Here is a 17786-nt window from a genome sequence, read left to right as displayed (position 1 = left end):
AATCCCCATGGGGAGAGAGAGCTCTAGCTTTCTGGGCATGGAAGAGTTTACCTGCAACACAATAATGGCCATAAAGGACACCCAAAGTAGCCACACACCTGGCATGGGGTACTAAAGCAGTGTATATGAAAGGTGACATGACTCAAGTTGATTAGAACTGTGATGAGATTTGAATCTGGTCTTCAAGGATTTCCGAAGCTGTCTCAAGGGGAGAAAGTGACCAAAGGTGTGGAGTATAACCAGGCAGCGGGAACAGGGGTCAATGTGGAGGTTTCATCTCTGTACCAGGAACCAAGCCACTGGCTTATGGAATTCTTCCCCCAAATAATTTGACAAAGTTGACATTATTTCACCAATGTGATGTCACAAGAACTGAGACAAAGAAAAACTGAATGAGTAATATCATACAGCTATCGAGCAGACAGACCCCAGGGGTATAAATTTGGGTACAAAGGATGCCAGAATCAAGAAATGAACCCCCACATCCATCTTACAGCTCCCTAAGCTCTTAATTATGAGTTGGGAAACAATATTGAAGTAGAATAATTGAAAATAAGCTTTAATGAGTTTTATCTATAAATCTTTATTTTATGGACTGTAATAGCAGTCAGCATGAATAAAATGTTGAACTAGAACTAATTCCGTTCATGTGAATGTGTCTTTATAAAACCAAAAGCAAGAAGTGAATGCTGTGTGGTGGGATCCTATCATTTGATATGTAAGAATCGAACAGTGCAGACTTCACAGAACACGAGGCAAGGCTGAGATTTAATAATCCATTGGACATGCTTGACCAAATTAAGAGCTATGGCTGTTGACTTTCCAGTCTTCAATTTATTCCCAGAAAATTTCATTAGAATACAATGCCCTGTCAGTAACTGGGCTCCTGAGCTGGAGACTCACGACAGTTCTCAGGGAACAAAGAGCAGAGAGTGGAGAATGGAGCGTTTTCTGCATCTGCCAGCTAGGTTCACGTTGGGTACAGCTCTGCATCACTTGAAAAGACAAGATTCTGGACACCAGAAGAATCTCTTCTGTTCCTTTTGTTAGGCTGACAATACTAACTGTCAAAATTTCAGAGCTGACGATTTCTATAAACAATCTGCTCCAGATTTGACCTAGGTGTGCACTTCCTGACTCCGAAGGGATATTTAGTAGTGTGTAGCCAGTAAAACAATGGCCTCTGCCTCGCCTCAAGTCTGTGGAGCCCGTGTTGCTTGATTCTTATGCAATCAGACAGCAGGATCCCATCACACAGTATTTGCATATTCACATGTATATGATCTTGGTACTGCGGACCTGTTCATTCCTGTTGGAACTCCTTTTTCCCTCTTCATGGTGTCTGATGGCAACTCTTCTGTATACATCCTTACATGATGGTGGGGCAAAATAACTCACTTTGTCATCACTCCAGTAGGGATGAAAAAAATGTAAGGCATATTTTAATAAATCACATCCTGTACTGATGTCTGATAGGGTGTGATGGTGGGGATGAGAAAAGCCAAGCATGAAAGTGTAGTAATCAAAATGTCTAAAGATCATAGTCTAGATGCCTCAGGAACACGGAAACCTCCATCCACAGAAAACAGTGACACGTGAAAATACATGAAAGGAGCAATGTCTTCCCGGAAAGTAAATGTGGGGCTCTGAGCAGGAAAGAGAACAGGACCCAGAGAAGACGCACCCAGTTGAGGAATGGCCTGGTGGCTCCTGGTAATGAAAGCTGGGCCCAGGGCAGAGCTAAGTGGTAGAGAGGAGGGCTTGTGTGGGGTCCTATGTCCAGTCTACACACAAGGAAGTGCATTGTTTCCTTTACTGAGCTGCTTGTGTTCTCTGTGCCAATCTCTGTGTAAACTGCACTAGGCAATGACTCTGTGAGGCCAGTAGTATTCCTCTCAGGCATTGAAGGTCACTGAAAGGGTCTACAGAACATGCTTAGTGTCACAGAGGTAGCAAGAGGCCAAATGAAATTCAAATATGTGGTCACACATCTGTCAGTCTGTATTGCAAAGTGAAAATGTCTCATCCTGCAACTATGGTAAGTGAAATACAAACAGGCAAGGCTGCAAAGAGAAAACATCAAGCCGTGCTATAAAAAGAGAAGTAGAATATTCTGGGACGACCTGCCTTCCTAAAGCTGGATCTGGTGAAATGTCAGTTGCATCTGACAGTCAAGACTTATGTTGGGTTGACAAAGTACTGAATTCATAGGAGCTATTTACAAAACAATAGAGTATTAAAGAGCTGGTGGTATTAGGTTATAATTTAACCTTACTATGCATACTTAAACAAATCAGATCCAGGATTCTGCGTGTTTTCTCAAGCAGGGTTGAGAAAGTGCTAGCATTGGTTTGAACAACTGCAGAGATACCCTGTCCTGGAGTGCAGCACAGTGGTAAAGCACTTGCCAAGCATGCAGAAGTCCCTGGGTTCCATTCTCAGCGCCAGGAAAACCCAAAAAGCCTGAAAGGTTCTTATACCCACACTAGCCTTTCCAACTTTTGCCCACTGGAGGTCGCTGTTACCTTACATTTGTGAACAAGACCCTGGGTTTGCTGGTTGGCAACGTGGACATTTAAAATCTACCTGCTCCTTATATTTGTATTTGAAAAGCAAACAGTTGAAACAGTCATTAAATTGGAAAAATACTTCAGCTCATATGAGGATTTAGAAAATTCTGTCTGTCTACAAATACTTAACGTCTTTTTGTTTTAATTAAATTACTATAATGGGCTGGGCGGTGGTGGAGCACGCCTTTAATCCCAGCACTCGGGAGGCAGAGCCAGGCGGATCTCTGTGAGTTCGAGGCCAGCCTGGGCTACCAAGTGAGTCCCAGGAAAGGCGCAAAGCTAAACAGAGAAACCCTGTCTCGAAAAACCAAAAAAAAAAAAAAAATTACTATAATGGTATATACCTGAAATTTTACATTTGTTCAAACCCACAGACTGTACAACACTAGAGATGAGCCTCAGTATCAAGTATAGAGTATCGGTGAAGGTTTGTTTTTTAGAACAAAAGCACTGTTACTCTAGAAGAGTTGCTCATAGGTCTGTGTTGTGGGAGAGATGGACTATGTATGCATAGCTCTGTAACTATGGGAGATGTATTATGTATGCATAACTCTAGCTTTCTCTTGGTTTTGCTCAGGACCCAAAACTTCTCTAAGGAGCGAATTACATTTTTAAAGAAACGCTAGTAAAAATTTCTGCAATTAAGCCTATGTGCTGGTTTTAAATGTTGAGCAAATGAATCTGTTCAGAAAGAAAGACCATAGTGTGCATGCAGCTATATCACTTTGGTCAAGCTCCTAGTCCCAGTAAGTCTTAACTTATTTGCCTGTAGACAAAGAGCTTCATGGGGCTACTGTGACAGGTACCGCACACTGTGTGGGAAGTCTTTAGCACAGTGCCTGGAACATGCAGCATCAACGCTAGTGACAGGTCAGGGACGGACATGTCTCCTCAGGTTGTCACAGAGGTTTTGCTGTTACATTACTAGAGACTGAGCCCAAGGCTTTACAGTGCTAGGCAAGGCCCTGAGCTACACCCTATTTATAAAGTCCTTAGAACAAGCAGACACACAGCGAAGAGGACTGTTTACAATAAAATGCCTGGGTAAATAAAGAACTACATCCAGGTTAAAGGCACTGATCCTAAGTAGGTAATCAGCAAACACAACCCTAACAACATAAAATTGGAGTGGGGTGCAGCACCTGTGCACAGAGTGTGAGCCACCATGGGCTGGTTGCATCCCCAGCCCTGAGGAGGGATAATGTATTAGTGTAATCGGCTTGTTCTAGAAACCTCAGAACCAAATGAGACCTACTGCCATCAGTTCTTATGTTTCTAAATACTAAGGCCTGTCAAGTCATCTCAATGGGACCCCTAACCAAACATCTCTACTAAAAGGAAAAGAATGCACAAACGGAATCTAGTCTTGTTAAACACTTAAAGGAACTGTCTTGTTTTGCCAGCTTCTGTCTCTTTTTGAGATGATCAGTGCCCATGAACAAATGAAATTGCTTTGGTCAGTGAGTTTCATGGATTTTTCATGTGTTTAACAACTTTTATTGGCATCTAAGCATAGCCGACACGGTACCATTTTAGCTTGGTAAGACTTGCTTTTTAATTAATTTAAAATCTATACGTAATGATTTAAATGAATACTTAGACTCTGGTATGGGTGGATTAGATACATTTGTGAATTAAAGGTTTACATTAATATTTCATTTTTATGCCTACCCCTTATCCTAATTTCATTAATATGAGCATTAAGCTACATAGGAAAGGTAAGAATAGGCCTAGCTTGTGCATGTGTGGAATACAAATACTAGAAGGTAACAGACAAGTCAGAATGTGAGTGCACTAACTACTGGCTTCTAGCCTAGTTATTTCCTTTTTTAGAATTTCCTGATGCCTGCCTGGGCCACTGACAAGATCATTAACCCCACACCTGTTATAGCAGGAGTCTCTGGACTCACCCCCTGCTGTTTAAGCTTCTAGCTCCCATGCTGAGGCATTCAGAGAATGGGTGTGGTGCTGGGACCCTTGGAAATTAAGCACCAGTGACACTCAGTGAAGAGCTAGAGCCAGGGCCTGGCTGGTGGTTTACCAGCTGGAGGAGGGCCTCCAGGAACTGAGGAAGATGTTGATCTGTAGATCCAATGTGGAAGGCAACCAGAGAGGCAGCGGTGGCGGGGGGACCCTAACAGAGACAAGAATTCTGAAAAAAAAAAAAAATGCTGGCTGTGGCAGTACAGAAGATCAGCCTGGAGAGAACCCTGATATTCAGAAGAGTCCTCCCTCGTTGTCAGGAATCATGGACAAGTCCATTTGTTGAACCCTCCTTTCAAAGATTTGGACAAGCTGGCCTCCAAGAATCTATGCTTTAAGTGTCTCTCTCTCTCTCTCTCTCTCTCTCTCTCTCTGTGTGTGTGTGTGTGTGTGTGTGTGTGTGTGTGTGTGTGTGTGTGTGTGTCTGTCAAAAGTCGAATCGAAAGCCTTGTGCATCCTAGGCACGTGTTTGACCATAGAGCTCTATCCCAAGTTCCAATCTTTGAGTCACAACCACAGTACAGTGCTCTAGGGTGTCTGCAACAACACATACCAAAAAAAAAAATTACCAAAAAACGCCACCATAATCCACAAGCAGCAGAACCTCCAACTAGGTGAAGCCACAAGCCAGGGACTAATACTGAAGATTTATGAATGTATTTTAAAAAGCATATATCATCTTAATTCCATAAAATGGACTCATAAATCAAGTGACTTTTCTCTCTGAAAAACAGTAGACAAGGTTGAGAGAATTATTAAAATAAATACTAGGAGACAGATACATACAGAGGCTGTCTCCATGCTTAAGGCCAGCTCCATGTGTTAAGAAGACTGTCTTAGGGTTTTTTTTTGCTGCAACAAAACACCACGACCAAAAAGCAAGCTGGGGAAGAAAGCATTTTTTTTTGGCTTACACTTCCACATCACAGCTTATCACTGAAGGAAGTCAGGACAGGAACTCAAACAGGACAGGATCCTGGAGACAAGAGCTGATGCAGAGACCAAGGAGGGGTGCTACTTACTGGCTTGCTTCCCATGGCTTGCTCAGCCTGATTTCTTGTAGAACCCAAAACCATCAGTGCAGGGTTGGCCCCACCCACAATGGGCTGGGCCCTCCCCCATTGATCACTAGCTGAGAAAATGCCTTACAGCTGGATCCTGTGGAAGCATTTCCTCATCTGAAGCTCCTTCCTCTCTGATGACTCTAGCTTGTATCAAGTTGGCACACAAAGCCAGCCAGTACAAAGACATAAGGGTCTGAGGCCCAGATGTTAAGAAAGCAATGCACTGGAAATAGTAACAGTGACAGCCTTCACATTTCACAAAGCATCTTCACATGTGCATGCTCCTTTATTTTACCCAAAGAGTATGCCGGTATGACAGAAAGGGACAGGCACACACTGCTATTCAAAGAACATGAAGAATGTCCCTGGAGTGGTTCGGACTGGAAACTGCCTCTGTCCTCAAGGCAATCCTCGGCGCTGGTTTTGAGAGGCCACTCTGAGTTCACCTCTGACTGCATGTGGACAGTGGTCAGCCATCCTTCATTTCCATTGATGAGACAAATACACTAACAAAAAGCAACACAGGGGAGGGAGGGGATTATCCTGTTGACAATCCCAGGTTACATCTGTCGTGGGGGAAGGCAAGGCAAGAACCCGAGCAGCTAGTCACATCACGTTGGCAGTCAAGAATGAATAGAAAATAAGTGTGTGCTTGGTTGCTGCTTATTCTCAGCTAGTGCTCTTCACTCTTACACAGTCTAGGGTCCCTCTCATATGCAATCAACAGTCAAGATAACCCCCTAAAGACAGGGCCACAGGCCAATCTGATCTAGATGATCCCTCTTTAAGATTCTCTTCCCAAGCCGGGCGGTGGTGGCGCAAGCCGGGCGGTGGTGGCGCACGCCTTTAATCCCAGCACTCGGGAGGCAGAGCCAGGCGGATCTCTGTGAGTTCGAGGCCAGCCTGGGCTACCAAGTGAGTCCCAGGAAAGGCGCAAAGCTACACAGAGAAACCCTGTCTCGAAAAACCAAAAAAAAAAAAAAAAAAAGATTCTCTTCCCAGGTGAGTCTATGTTGTGGCACCCTGGCAGGTAAAACCAACCAGTGCAGCAGATTAACTGACCCCAGCTATGTGCAGAAATACTAGTGTGCACCTGAGACAGAGCAGGGGAGGCCCTGATGCCCACCGAAGATTCCCACTGAAACTTGGCTGCTTCCAGAAAGTGGCTTCCACCAATGACTAGGTTCAGAGAGCTGACTCCCTCCTCATAACAAGTACCCCAGAGAGGTGTGGGGAGCAATGGTAAGTACCTCTACCACTGTTTGTGAGCCTGGTGCAGGAAGACCCAATGTTCGTGAACATTGTGTGTGCATCAAGTGCAAAACCATATGCGAACAGAAAGAATCGATGAGGTATGCCGATATCCTGGGATTTTGTGCAACAGTGAACAGTGTACCTGGTAAGCCCACCCTGTGAGGGCTTAAAGTATGAACTTTTTATTTTGAGACAGGGTCTAACCATGTAACTCGGGCTGGCCTCCAACTCACGGGTCTGCCTGCCTCTGCCTCCTGTGTAATGGAATTAAAGGCGTGCACCACTAGGTTGCATATATATATATATATAAGTTTTGTTCCCCAAGTCTCAAGAAGCAATCCTGGAACCCAAAGCCATGCACTGTCTCCCTTATGCTCAACCACAGTCTCCAATGAAGCCTTATCCTCATGACTTTCATCGCAAATTGAGCAATTTTCCCTCAGATAAGCCAACAATACCAAAAATGAGCTCATAACACTGCAAGAAGGGAACTGGTAAAACAAAAATGAGCTGGTAACAACAACAAAATTCAATCCCCAAGTGAGCAAAAGAACGCTGTCTTGATTGCAACACCTCAGAGGCTAAACTCTGAAACTTCAGTGTATTTGGATGTGCTCCTCCCTCTGTTCTTTACACAGTCTGGTCTGCCTTTTGCTCCAGCTGTTGTTGAGGCAACTAAATGGGGTCTCTTTCTGTCCCCCTCCAAGTTACTGCAGCTTGCCACTTCCCTAGAGTTCACTGAGAGAACACCAGGTGAATCATGTTTACCCAGAGGCAACTGAAGATGCCATAGGTCCTGTTAAACGTAGCAAAAGAGCCAGAGCCAGCTGGCCTTCAGTCCTACAACAGGGGTGCACCTATCAGCCCTGAATACAGCGGTCCTACAACAGGGGTGCAAAACTATGAGCCCTGCATACAGCGGTCAGCATCATGCTGGAGCTTCCTCCTCTCACTATTTCATACACAGAGGTTCCATGCCTATTCCTCGGAGTCAATCCTCAAATTAAGGATCCAAACGTAAGCCCTGATTACAGGCTCTGCTTTCTGATGGGAATTCAGGAGTGGCAATTTGGGGACACTAGACATGCAGCCACATAAAAACCCTAAGCAAACTTCCCCAATATCAATGTTCTATACTAAAGGCCTCTTACTATCAATTCCCCTTTTCTCTAGAAAGAAGACTCTCTGTTACCTGCTTGCCTCGGTTCCCTTGGACTTTGTTACCACATGTTAGACAGAAAATGAGGAATAAATGCCCCTGGGCAAAGATCTGGAAAGAGTTCCTGTTGCAGGTGCCCCAGGGACCACCTTAGTTGTGAGAGCTTTCTAGGTTCTCTGAGGTCATGCACTAACAAATCATTTTAAAATTTATGTTGTGTGTGTGTTGCTGTGCATTTGAAAAATCTATACTTAGCACACTGTTGCAATTTTTGCTTTTGCTAAAAATGTCTTAAATGGGTTGGCATATTAATAAAAATAAAAGTAACGTGAAAGAACATCTTTTGGCATGTATGCTTGGGAGATCTGTTCCTGGAACCCCTCCCAAGTCTTTCAGCCTTTTATATAAAATGGCATGAGGTTTACATATGACCATGCACCTCTTCTCCTACACTTTAAATCATCTCTGGCTTACTTATAATACTTAACACAGTGTGAATGTTGTTAGCTGCTATTCTCTATTATTTAGGGAATAATTATAAGGAAAAATGTCTGCAGATGTTCAGTACAGACATAATGTTTTCTCCATGGCTAGCTGAATCCACAGATGTGTAATTCATGGATACAGAGGGTCAATTGTACAGTGAAAGTCATGAAGATAGTCTGAAAAATGGAGATCTGGGTAATGCTGATAGATAAATGTACATTTTACGACCATAATGGTTTGAGGAAATGGATAGGAACACAGTTCAGTAAATTATATTTAGGAATTTCATTAAGACATGTGTTAAGCATTCTCTTACCTAGAAACATAGACATAACTAGCAACAATTATATATATTGAATTTTGTTGTTTTAACTTTGGTAGAAAGAGAGAAAATAAAGATATTTTCTTCATATTAAAACAACTAACAGAAATTATATAAAATTATCGTGATTTTGATTATTCAGAAACACCAAAACAACATACACAGTAAGGTTACTCATCTGTATATTCAAGGGCATATAGAACTTTACATGAGCAGGCATCTGTACACAGTGCATCAGAAAGCCTTTACCTCTTGACTGCAGACAACATATTAACATTACAAATGGATTCTCTGGCATCTCTGAGAAAGCTAATCTCTAAACTGTTGTGCTTGGACAAATTTCAAAGATAATTAGTTGTCAACATTATAAATGATCATTAGTGACAAAAAAGATGAGAGTTATGTTGTAAATCTGACATAAATGAGCTTTTCTTTATAGTTAAAACGCTATAAGAACCTTTAAAAGAATGTATGTGGTACTTCTAAATGCTTGTTAACCTTTTCATTGTCAGAAACCAGAGGTAGAAACACCAGTGGTGCTCATCCCAGAGCTTCAGTGAATACCATTCCTTTCCACACAGAAGCTGAAATCTCTCATAGCATTTCTCATGAAAGAAATGTAGTCCTTCTGATAGTTCCCATAAAAAATATATTAAACAGCCAGACATGATTAATACTTGAGTACCAGTGACTGGGTCTGAATAGATAGACAACCATGATGTCAGGACTAGCCTAAACATGGGTTTTTATATGCTTCAGGTTTGTTTGGTTTGGTTTTTTTCTGTTGCTGTTTTTCTCCCACTAATTTTACCTTGTTCTCCACTAAGATAGATAAAGTAATTTAATAAATTATTCCAAGATTCGGCTGTTCATTTGAACATGAACTTGATAATCACAGAAGTGTCCATGTAGCAAGGACTCCAGGAAAGGCTCAGGCATTGGGGAAGCATAGAGCTGTATCATCTGAATACCACCAAGAGCCAGAACTTGTGGTTCTCACAGGATAAGATGTAAGTCATGCATGTATGTACCGTTATCAAACCACCTCTCCTGGAAATTTTTTAAACTGTAAATCACGTATTGCCAGTACAGCAAGAGCACCTGAGTGGGGCTTTGGCTCTCTGGGGAGAAGAGATGAAGAAAATCTTACTCTTTACATATGCACAGGATGTGCATACATATAATGCATCAAGGATATATACATCAAACAGGGTATCTGTAGAAATAAATTTCATGGGAAGGGCTGGAATGTGGCCCAGCAACACTTACCTGGGAACTTCAAGGCTTTGAGACTGATGCCTAGTACTGTATGCACACAAACAATTTTATGTAAGTGTGTGTGTGTGTGTGTGTGTTGGGGGGTTGGGGGCTTAGATGTTGTTCTCAGGAACACCACCTACCTCCTTCTGAAACAAGGTCTCTTACTGACCTGGACTTCACTTATTAGGCTGGACTGGCTGGCCAGTAAGCACTGAGATCCAGCATCAAGGTTACAAGATGGGTCACTGTGCCCGACATGGGTTCTGGGGTCAAACTCATGCCCTCTCGCTTGCAATGCAAGTACTTCCCCAACTGAGCCCTCTTTCTAGCCATTCAGAAAAAAATGGAGGAAGGAAAAGAAATAACATTTCATGGAAGAGGTCAATGGGGGAAGGGAGTGTTGGAGGAGGATAAAGGTGCTGAGAAACACTGCTGGGAGCCTGCCTTCCGATATATCGGAGTGCTGACCCTCAGGGTCTTCTGGAGTGTTTGCTAGACTGTCGGAAGTGTTTGAAAGTGACTTTGCAGATGATAATGAATAAAGTAATAAAGCACACAGAGAAAGCTGTTTTCCTGGAAATGAACACCTCTCAGAAAGTACTATACTCTTCAGACTGAGAACTACTTCTCTTCTAGAACTGTGTTTTGCCCACAAAATTCCATTGTAGAAACAGCTTCTGTGTTTGATGAAAAACCATATCAGCAGCAGCTCAAAGCATGAGAGGAGACAATTCAAGTACTCAGCACCCTTCATTGCTGAGCCTACAACAGATTTCCTATGAACAGGACAAATCTATGTTTTTCTTTTATAACCATGACACATAAAAAGAACAAAAAAAAAAATGAAGTGATGCCAACATTATTTTTAACTCTCCTACCCCAAACAGATCACCAACTGAAATTAATTCCTGATACAGCTGCTTCAAGATTCCCCGAAAGTTGGCCCAATTGCTAGAAATGATGAAAGGTGCCACATGTCACTATTATTATCCCAGCCCCTCCTAAGACAGTAGTCCTGGGCAAAGATCCAGCAAGGCATGGATCAACTGCCTTTGGTGAGCACCGCTTCTGGGCTGGAGATGTTCAAAGAGAATTGCAAAATGAATCTGCCCTCGTTCCAAAGGATTTCACTACCTGTGCATCCTCAAGGGCAGGGGCCTGCTTGGGGCCTCCCCATGTCACCACTGACCGGAACAGGCGCCAGAAGACTGAAGACGACAGAAGGCACACGCTACCTACAATCCAGAAGCCTTTTCTTTGAAGTATGGAGTCCATTGCCTGGGAGCAGCTGCGAAGTCCCTGGCTTTGTGGGCACCTTCCCTGCCCCGATCTAGCAAACCACTTTCCAAGTTCCCTGTGCTCCCCGCTCTGCTCTGAGGAGTGGGCATTGTGGACTGCAATGGGATTTTTTTGTGCAGTCCTACACTGGGCGTCTCTGGTTACACGACCAACTAATACTCTGCTTCTTTAAAAGGAAACAGATGATGGCTCTTTGTGACAGATCCGAGACAGGTGCAGGGACTGAGAGAGATCGCTGGCAATAATTTATACTGACACACATGTGTTTGTCCCCTGGTCAAGGACTAGTAGCTGCGTCGTCGTAACTGGTATCAGCTGCCTCTGCTGGGCCAATGCCAGCTAGGAAGATTTCTCTTGCCATTGCAGGGCAAAGAGCGAAAAAAAAAAAAAAAAGGAGTGGAAGAATGTAACTTCAAAAATTAAAAACCTTCATCCTTGACTATGCTATTTTGAGATCTAAGAATAGTCATTATGAACACGGCTGGTGGTAAAATTTCACATCAGCTGTCAGGAAATGTCATCTGCTATTAAAACAGCCAACTCAATCAATATAGAGACACCCATGCTTTACCCAACCCTCTCTTGTCTTTTGCCCATCCGGCTAAGAAATAGTTTGGTTCAGTCTTTGAATGTCTGTGAGAGGCGTTGAAACATCCCAGGGACCGTGAGACCCTGTGTCTATTTGGGCCATCCTAATCTCTCCTCTAGATGGTACCAGGGAAGCATTGAACCTGTTTCTGTTGGTGGTAGTATTGTATTTCGAGTTTTTGTTTTTGTTTTGTTGTGTTTTTTATCTTTTGTGTTTGAGATAATGTCACAGGCATCCCAGACTGGCCTCAAACTTTCTATGTAGCTCAGAATGATCTTCAGCTTCTGATCCTCCTGCCTCTACCTCCCAAATGCTAGCATTACAGGCACAGAGTGGATCATCATGCCCAGTTTATGTGGTGCTATTGCTCAAACTCAGGTTTCTTGCATGTTAAAGAAGCATTCCATCAACTGTAGTACATTCCCAGCTCTGAAACCTTACTAAAGAAGACTTTTCCATACAAATCATGATAAGTGTAGATTCAGAAGTAATCCACCTCGACTCAGCCCTATAAGCACAATTCTGGAGGAGTGGTCCACAAAGACATATTTTTGTAAAAGGACCATCCATACTCTAATCCCCCTTAGTTTTTATACTTGGGACCAAGCCTTCAGGGGAAATGACAGGAAATAGGATCACACAGGAAGGCGGGGAAAACCAAGGGAGATGAGCATAAATCATCTTGGGTATAAAATGTAGAACTATGTCACCAGGGACACAGCATATCCTTGTATGGGTTGGGGGTACAGCATATCCTTGTATTGGTTGGGGGTACAGCATATCCTTGAAATCTTGGGTCGTGTCCATAGCACCAAAAGTATGACTATAAAAAATTAATTAAAACTCTGCATTTAATTATATCAAAGTAATTACAATTATAGTTGTGAGAACTATTTAGCATTTATAACATCATAGTATGAACATGGTGGCTATTAGACTCCTCACTCAGATCAACTCTTTGCTAAGTTCTGTTTGATTTCAATGCATACGTTGGACAAGTTTAGATCTAGCTTATTGTGGTATGTGGCTATCTGCTGAAAACATATTTTATTCATCCATTTATTTGATTTCTATATATGCATAATCTTTTGAAAGAGTGTCGCAGATGTCCTCATGGGAGGGTTGGGACAAGGACATGGCCTAGGGGCAAATATAAAATCTAGGCTTCGGCCGGGCGGTGGTGGCGCACGCCTTTAATCCCAGCACTCGGGAGGCAGAGGCAGGCGGATCTTTGTGAGTTCGAGGCCAGCCTGGTCTACAGAGCAAGATCCAGGAACGGCGCAAAGCTACACAGAGAAACCCTGTCTCGAAAAACAAAACAACAAAAAAAAAAATCTAGGCTTCGTACTGAGCATTTTAGAGAGTAGAGGAGAGTCCTTGACCTGTGTGAAATCTTGCAGGTAAGATAATCGTGCTGGTGGGGATTCAGGTTGGAGAAGACCCAGAAGTGATGACTACAGGGTGTTGGTGATGGCACAGATTTAAGGTCCAGTGGAGGTTGAGACTGAGCTGAAGAATTGGAGAGCTTATAAGTGTGGTGTAAAGGAAGAAGAGGAAAAACATCTGCAGGGGGAAGAGAAGTTGAGCTATGGCCTTATTCTTAGGACAGGTGACTGTCACTTCCTATCTATTGCCAGCTCCTTGCTTGGGGAGAGGCCTATGCCACCCTTCAAAGGCTTTAATTTTGATATATGGCATGGAAAAGAAGAGAACATAAAAGCAAGCCCATGAATTGCCCCTTTAAGTCATAAACCTTTTAAAATCCACAGTATTATTTAAGGGAGAAGGACATTAGAAAAACAACCAAATGGAAAATGAAGAAAAATTAAAGGAACAAAGCTAAAATTATAAAATAAAGTAAATGTTTCACAGAGGAGTAGAATATGAAGTATTTAACAATCCACCTAAAAAAAACTAGAGGAAGAAAAGGATAGTTTAAAATAAACTCAGTGCAGGGAAAACAAATGAAATAGAAAAATCCCGCTTAAGAGCCGGAAAAGAAAAAAGCATCCAAGTTTCACTGAACTATTTTAACAAATACAGGCTGTTAAATTTATATACAGTTTTTCTGCTCTTGGGACTGAGAGCAGATAAAGTTGCTTTTAGAAACTGTATTCCAAGCTTCTAGAACAAAGCTGTGTCCCCAGAGTGTCTGAAATCCAGTGAAAATTGCCTTTCAGTGCAGCTAGCAAATGTTTCTACCATTAGCGGCCCTAATCTTCTCAGAAAGAGAATGGGAAGGGGGAGACGAGAGTCAAGTGAGAAAGTGGACAGGTCTTTTTAATGGTCCCGGGAGAGAAAAGAGTGACGCAGTAAAGGTCTGCTGCAGCCCTGCAGAAGATGGAGAGAGCCATGGCAGCCCAGCTGTGTCCACACACCCGAGTTGCTGAGGTGGTCACTCTACCTGGCAGCTGCCGGTCCTCCTGGCTGTGCTGCCACCACAGGTTGGGCTTTGACCACCATAGAAAGAGCTCTGAGCCACTGACACCTGTACCTGTCCATTCTCCACAGGGCCAGAGATGGACACGGGTCCTGACTGATGACATCCCTGGGCCTCTCTATTTATAAATAAAAAACTGAATGGGACATACGGCACTCCTTGTCACTGGTTTCTACCTTCGATGGTGTCAACTGTAGCATGGAAGCCAGAAAGGCCCTGCTACAAAGTGTTTGCCTACTTCCTTTAGGGTCTCTGCAGACTCAATCTTTCCCCCGCAAACTCCAAAATATATAACTTCCAAATTAGGTTTGGAACTTTCTAAAACAGTTGGTAATCATAAAAGTAATTCTTCCTAAGAAAGCTTATAGTCCAACTCACCATTACCTCACACTTTAAAGGCAGTTAATTAAAATTTTTATCACATAACCTTGGCACAGTGGCACACACCTGTAATCTTAATACTTAGAAGGTAGAGTCAGGAAGATCAGAAATTCAAGGTCATCCTAAGCTTACACATGGAGTTCAAAGACTGCCTGGGCTACACAAGGCCCTCTCTCTCTCAAAAAAAAAAATTCCAAACAACAATAACAACAAAGTTATATCACAGAATTATGAGAACAAGTGTACTTGACAATCAAATCCATATAAACCATTAGCTGATTTCTGTTGTGCAAAGTGATAAAAGATGAGTGTTTTTCTGTTTCCTTCAGAAATTCATGAGGAGAAAATAAATTCTGTTTATTTGTTTATGCTGTTAGTGGTCCTTGCAAAGGTATCTTTCATATCTCACTTATATTTTGCCTATGACAATTTCTTCTTCTGGATCTAAGTAGTGGGATGGTTGCATGCACCTAGATAGTTCCAGATATCTGTGAGGCTGTGGCAGGAGGATGGCTTGAGCCCAGGGGTTTAGGACCATGAGTTTTACCACATTAGCACTCCTCTCACCCCAAATCTATACAGTACACATTGTAAAACAACCTTAAATTTCATTTGCAAAAGGAAATTCTTTAAGAATTTTTATTATGTGTCTGAGGTGGAGGGTGTGTCCACTGGAGTGCTGTGTCTATGGAGGCCGGAGGTGTCTGGTCCCCTGGAGCTGGAGTCACAGACTGTTGTGAGCTATCTCTTATGGGGGCTGAGAACCAAATTCATGACCTTTTCAAAGTCAGTATGTGCTCTTAGCCATGGAGCCGTCTCTCTAGCCACTATAATTTTTACTTAACTTTTAAATTTTGCTTAATCTTTAAACCTGTTGTAAATTAATACTTTAAGTTTCTTCTATTTATTATGTGTGTGAGAGAGATGGGGTACAGCTCATGTGCGACCACACGTGTGTGGGGGTTAGAAGACAGTTCTGTGGACTCAGTTCCTCCGTCCACCTTCTTGTGGGTTCCTGGATTCTAACTTAGGCCACCAGGCTTGCATCGTCAGCACCTTTACACACTCAGCCCTCTGTGTAGCCCACGCCTTTTGAACAATGTAACTTAGAAATCCACAGACTCATATAGGAGGACATTGTGCATGGACACCCATGTCTTGAAATGTACTGTCTCCCTCCCCCCTCTCTCTCTCACACACACACACACACACACACACACACACACCGATGCCCACACACATACTAGCTCTTTTCACTTATTTAATAAAGTTGCCAACTTTGTTTCTCCCTAATCATCTTGAAATTCTTTTCTACAATATAGTCAAGGATATGCCTTTACTTGAGTGGAGGTCCCTGGCAAGGCGTGGGGGGTGGGTGAGAGTGAGGGGGTCTTCTCAGTATTGTGGTGGCAGTGCCAGACCACTCTCCCTTCCACTGTTGACATCACCGCCCTGCCCCCCCCCCCCATACACATACAGGATAAATGCTTACCGTGCTTTGGATATATTAACCAACTTACTCTCATAATACCTATCATCTCCTTGATCAGATTAGGCAACTCTGTGTGTGAGCTCAGAGCTCTTGTTCAGCAGAGTGAGCACAGGGTTCTACCATCATGCTGTCAGCAAGGAATGCTGCCCCTTCTCTGGACTTTGCTGTCAATAACTCTACCTCTCACAGAGCTCAGGGTCTTTGGGAAATTGGAAATTGCACAGTTGTCCTCCCAGGGTGCTTCTCTGAGTTTTCAGCCCCAACACATATTTTAAATGATCCTTCTCTAAAGTGTGTTTCCAAAGCGTATTCCATAAGTATGTGTGTAAGTGTACATGTATATTTGGTTGAGAGGGGTGATGATATGGAACCGAGGGTCTCTGGTATGCTCTGCAAACCCTCTACCACTGAGCTACACTCCCAGTCCCCAGAAACTCACTTCAAAGTTTCTCAGCCACTACAGGTAAAATGCACATTCAAAGGCTTCTGATCTATCAACCCAGCTCAAGTGTAGAGTTTACACATCATCCTCAGAGAAGGGGAATGGAAATGTGTCTATTCTCAGGCTTCCTTGGTTCTACACGTACGTGACAACACTGAACTTGAAGGGGGTCCCGTAAAGAGCACTAGCCATGAGATGAGGGCAAACGTGATTACCTCATGGTCTCCAGCTTGCAGATCCAGCTCACTAGAATTCTCCTCCAGAAAGCATTTCACCTTCTCCACCTCTTCCATGCACTGGAAGAAGGCCACTTTCTCCAGGGGGTTGCTGCTGTGGCAGGAGCTGATCTCTTCTAGCCTCTTAACCTTCAGCATGCTGGTGGTGAGTCTGAGCAGGCTGCTGTCAGGAGTGGAGTTCTCATCTCCCTCGGTCTCCGACTTGTAAAGCAGGACACAGTCCTGACTTCTCAGCACTCCTTTCTCTTGACTATAAAAGACGGAAACAAGAAAAGTTGGGGTCATTTACTCACTATCAACTTCCAAAATCAGGAGCAACGCTGATATTCACACTGAAACTTTGTCCATTGAGAAACTTTTATTTTTACATTTTCCCACAAAGTTAAATATTAAGAAGCACCCTCCCAGGTGACTATGTACATCCTTCACTGCATTAAACAAGACATACATGGAGAGAAAGTAAGACATTCAACCCCAGTTATGTTTATGCGGCGTATTTCAAGTTGATTATTCAAAGAAACCACAGACCTTTGTACACACAGGAATGACTGGGAAAATCCTTTTGTAAAAGGAAGTTTATATCCTTCTACATTAAAAGATAATAAATGAAATAGAGGTATTTCTATCTAATATACCCCCCCACACACACTTTTCTAGAACCCAAGAAAGATTGAGTTGTCTACAGGAAGATGAGACGGAGGGTCTGACACCTGCCCTGCAGAGATGACCACAGGTGACTGCCACCTGAAAGATTTCATTCACATTCTTGATGTCTGTTCACCCCTCCTTAGACCTCCCAGAGACTTCCC

The 17786-nt window shown here is 43.0% G+C and overlaps 1 protein-coding gene across 2 annotated transcripts in view; it reads right to left on the bottom strand.

Annotated features, from left to right (window-relative positions):
* The window catches only part of Mylk4 (myosin light chain kinase family member 4), a 78025-nt gene extending 60895 nt beyond the window's left edge, over positions 1–17130 (bottom strand). For both annotated transcript variants that reach the window (XM_052729197.1, XM_052729198.1), the window contains exon 1: positions 16957–17130. In XM_052729197.1, coding sequence (XP_052585157.1) covers positions 16957–17115 — 159 coding nt within the window. In that variant the 5' untranslated portion in view covers positions 17116–17130. The remainder of the gene's footprint in view (positions 1–16956) is intronic.
* Between the last annotated feature and the right edge of the window lie 656 nt (positions 17131–17786).

This window comes from Peromyscus californicus, unplaced genomic scaffold (genome assembly GCF_007827085.1).
Source record: "Peromyscus californicus insignis strain IS unplaced genomic scaffold, ASM782708v3 Scaffold_8__1_contigs__length_139910024, whole genome shotgun sequence".
In the NCBI taxonomy this organism is placed as follows: domain Eukaryota; kingdom Metazoa; phylum Chordata; class Mammalia; order Rodentia; family Cricetidae; genus Peromyscus; species Peromyscus californicus.
This window is presented reverse-complemented; position numbering and strand designations above follow the sequence as displayed.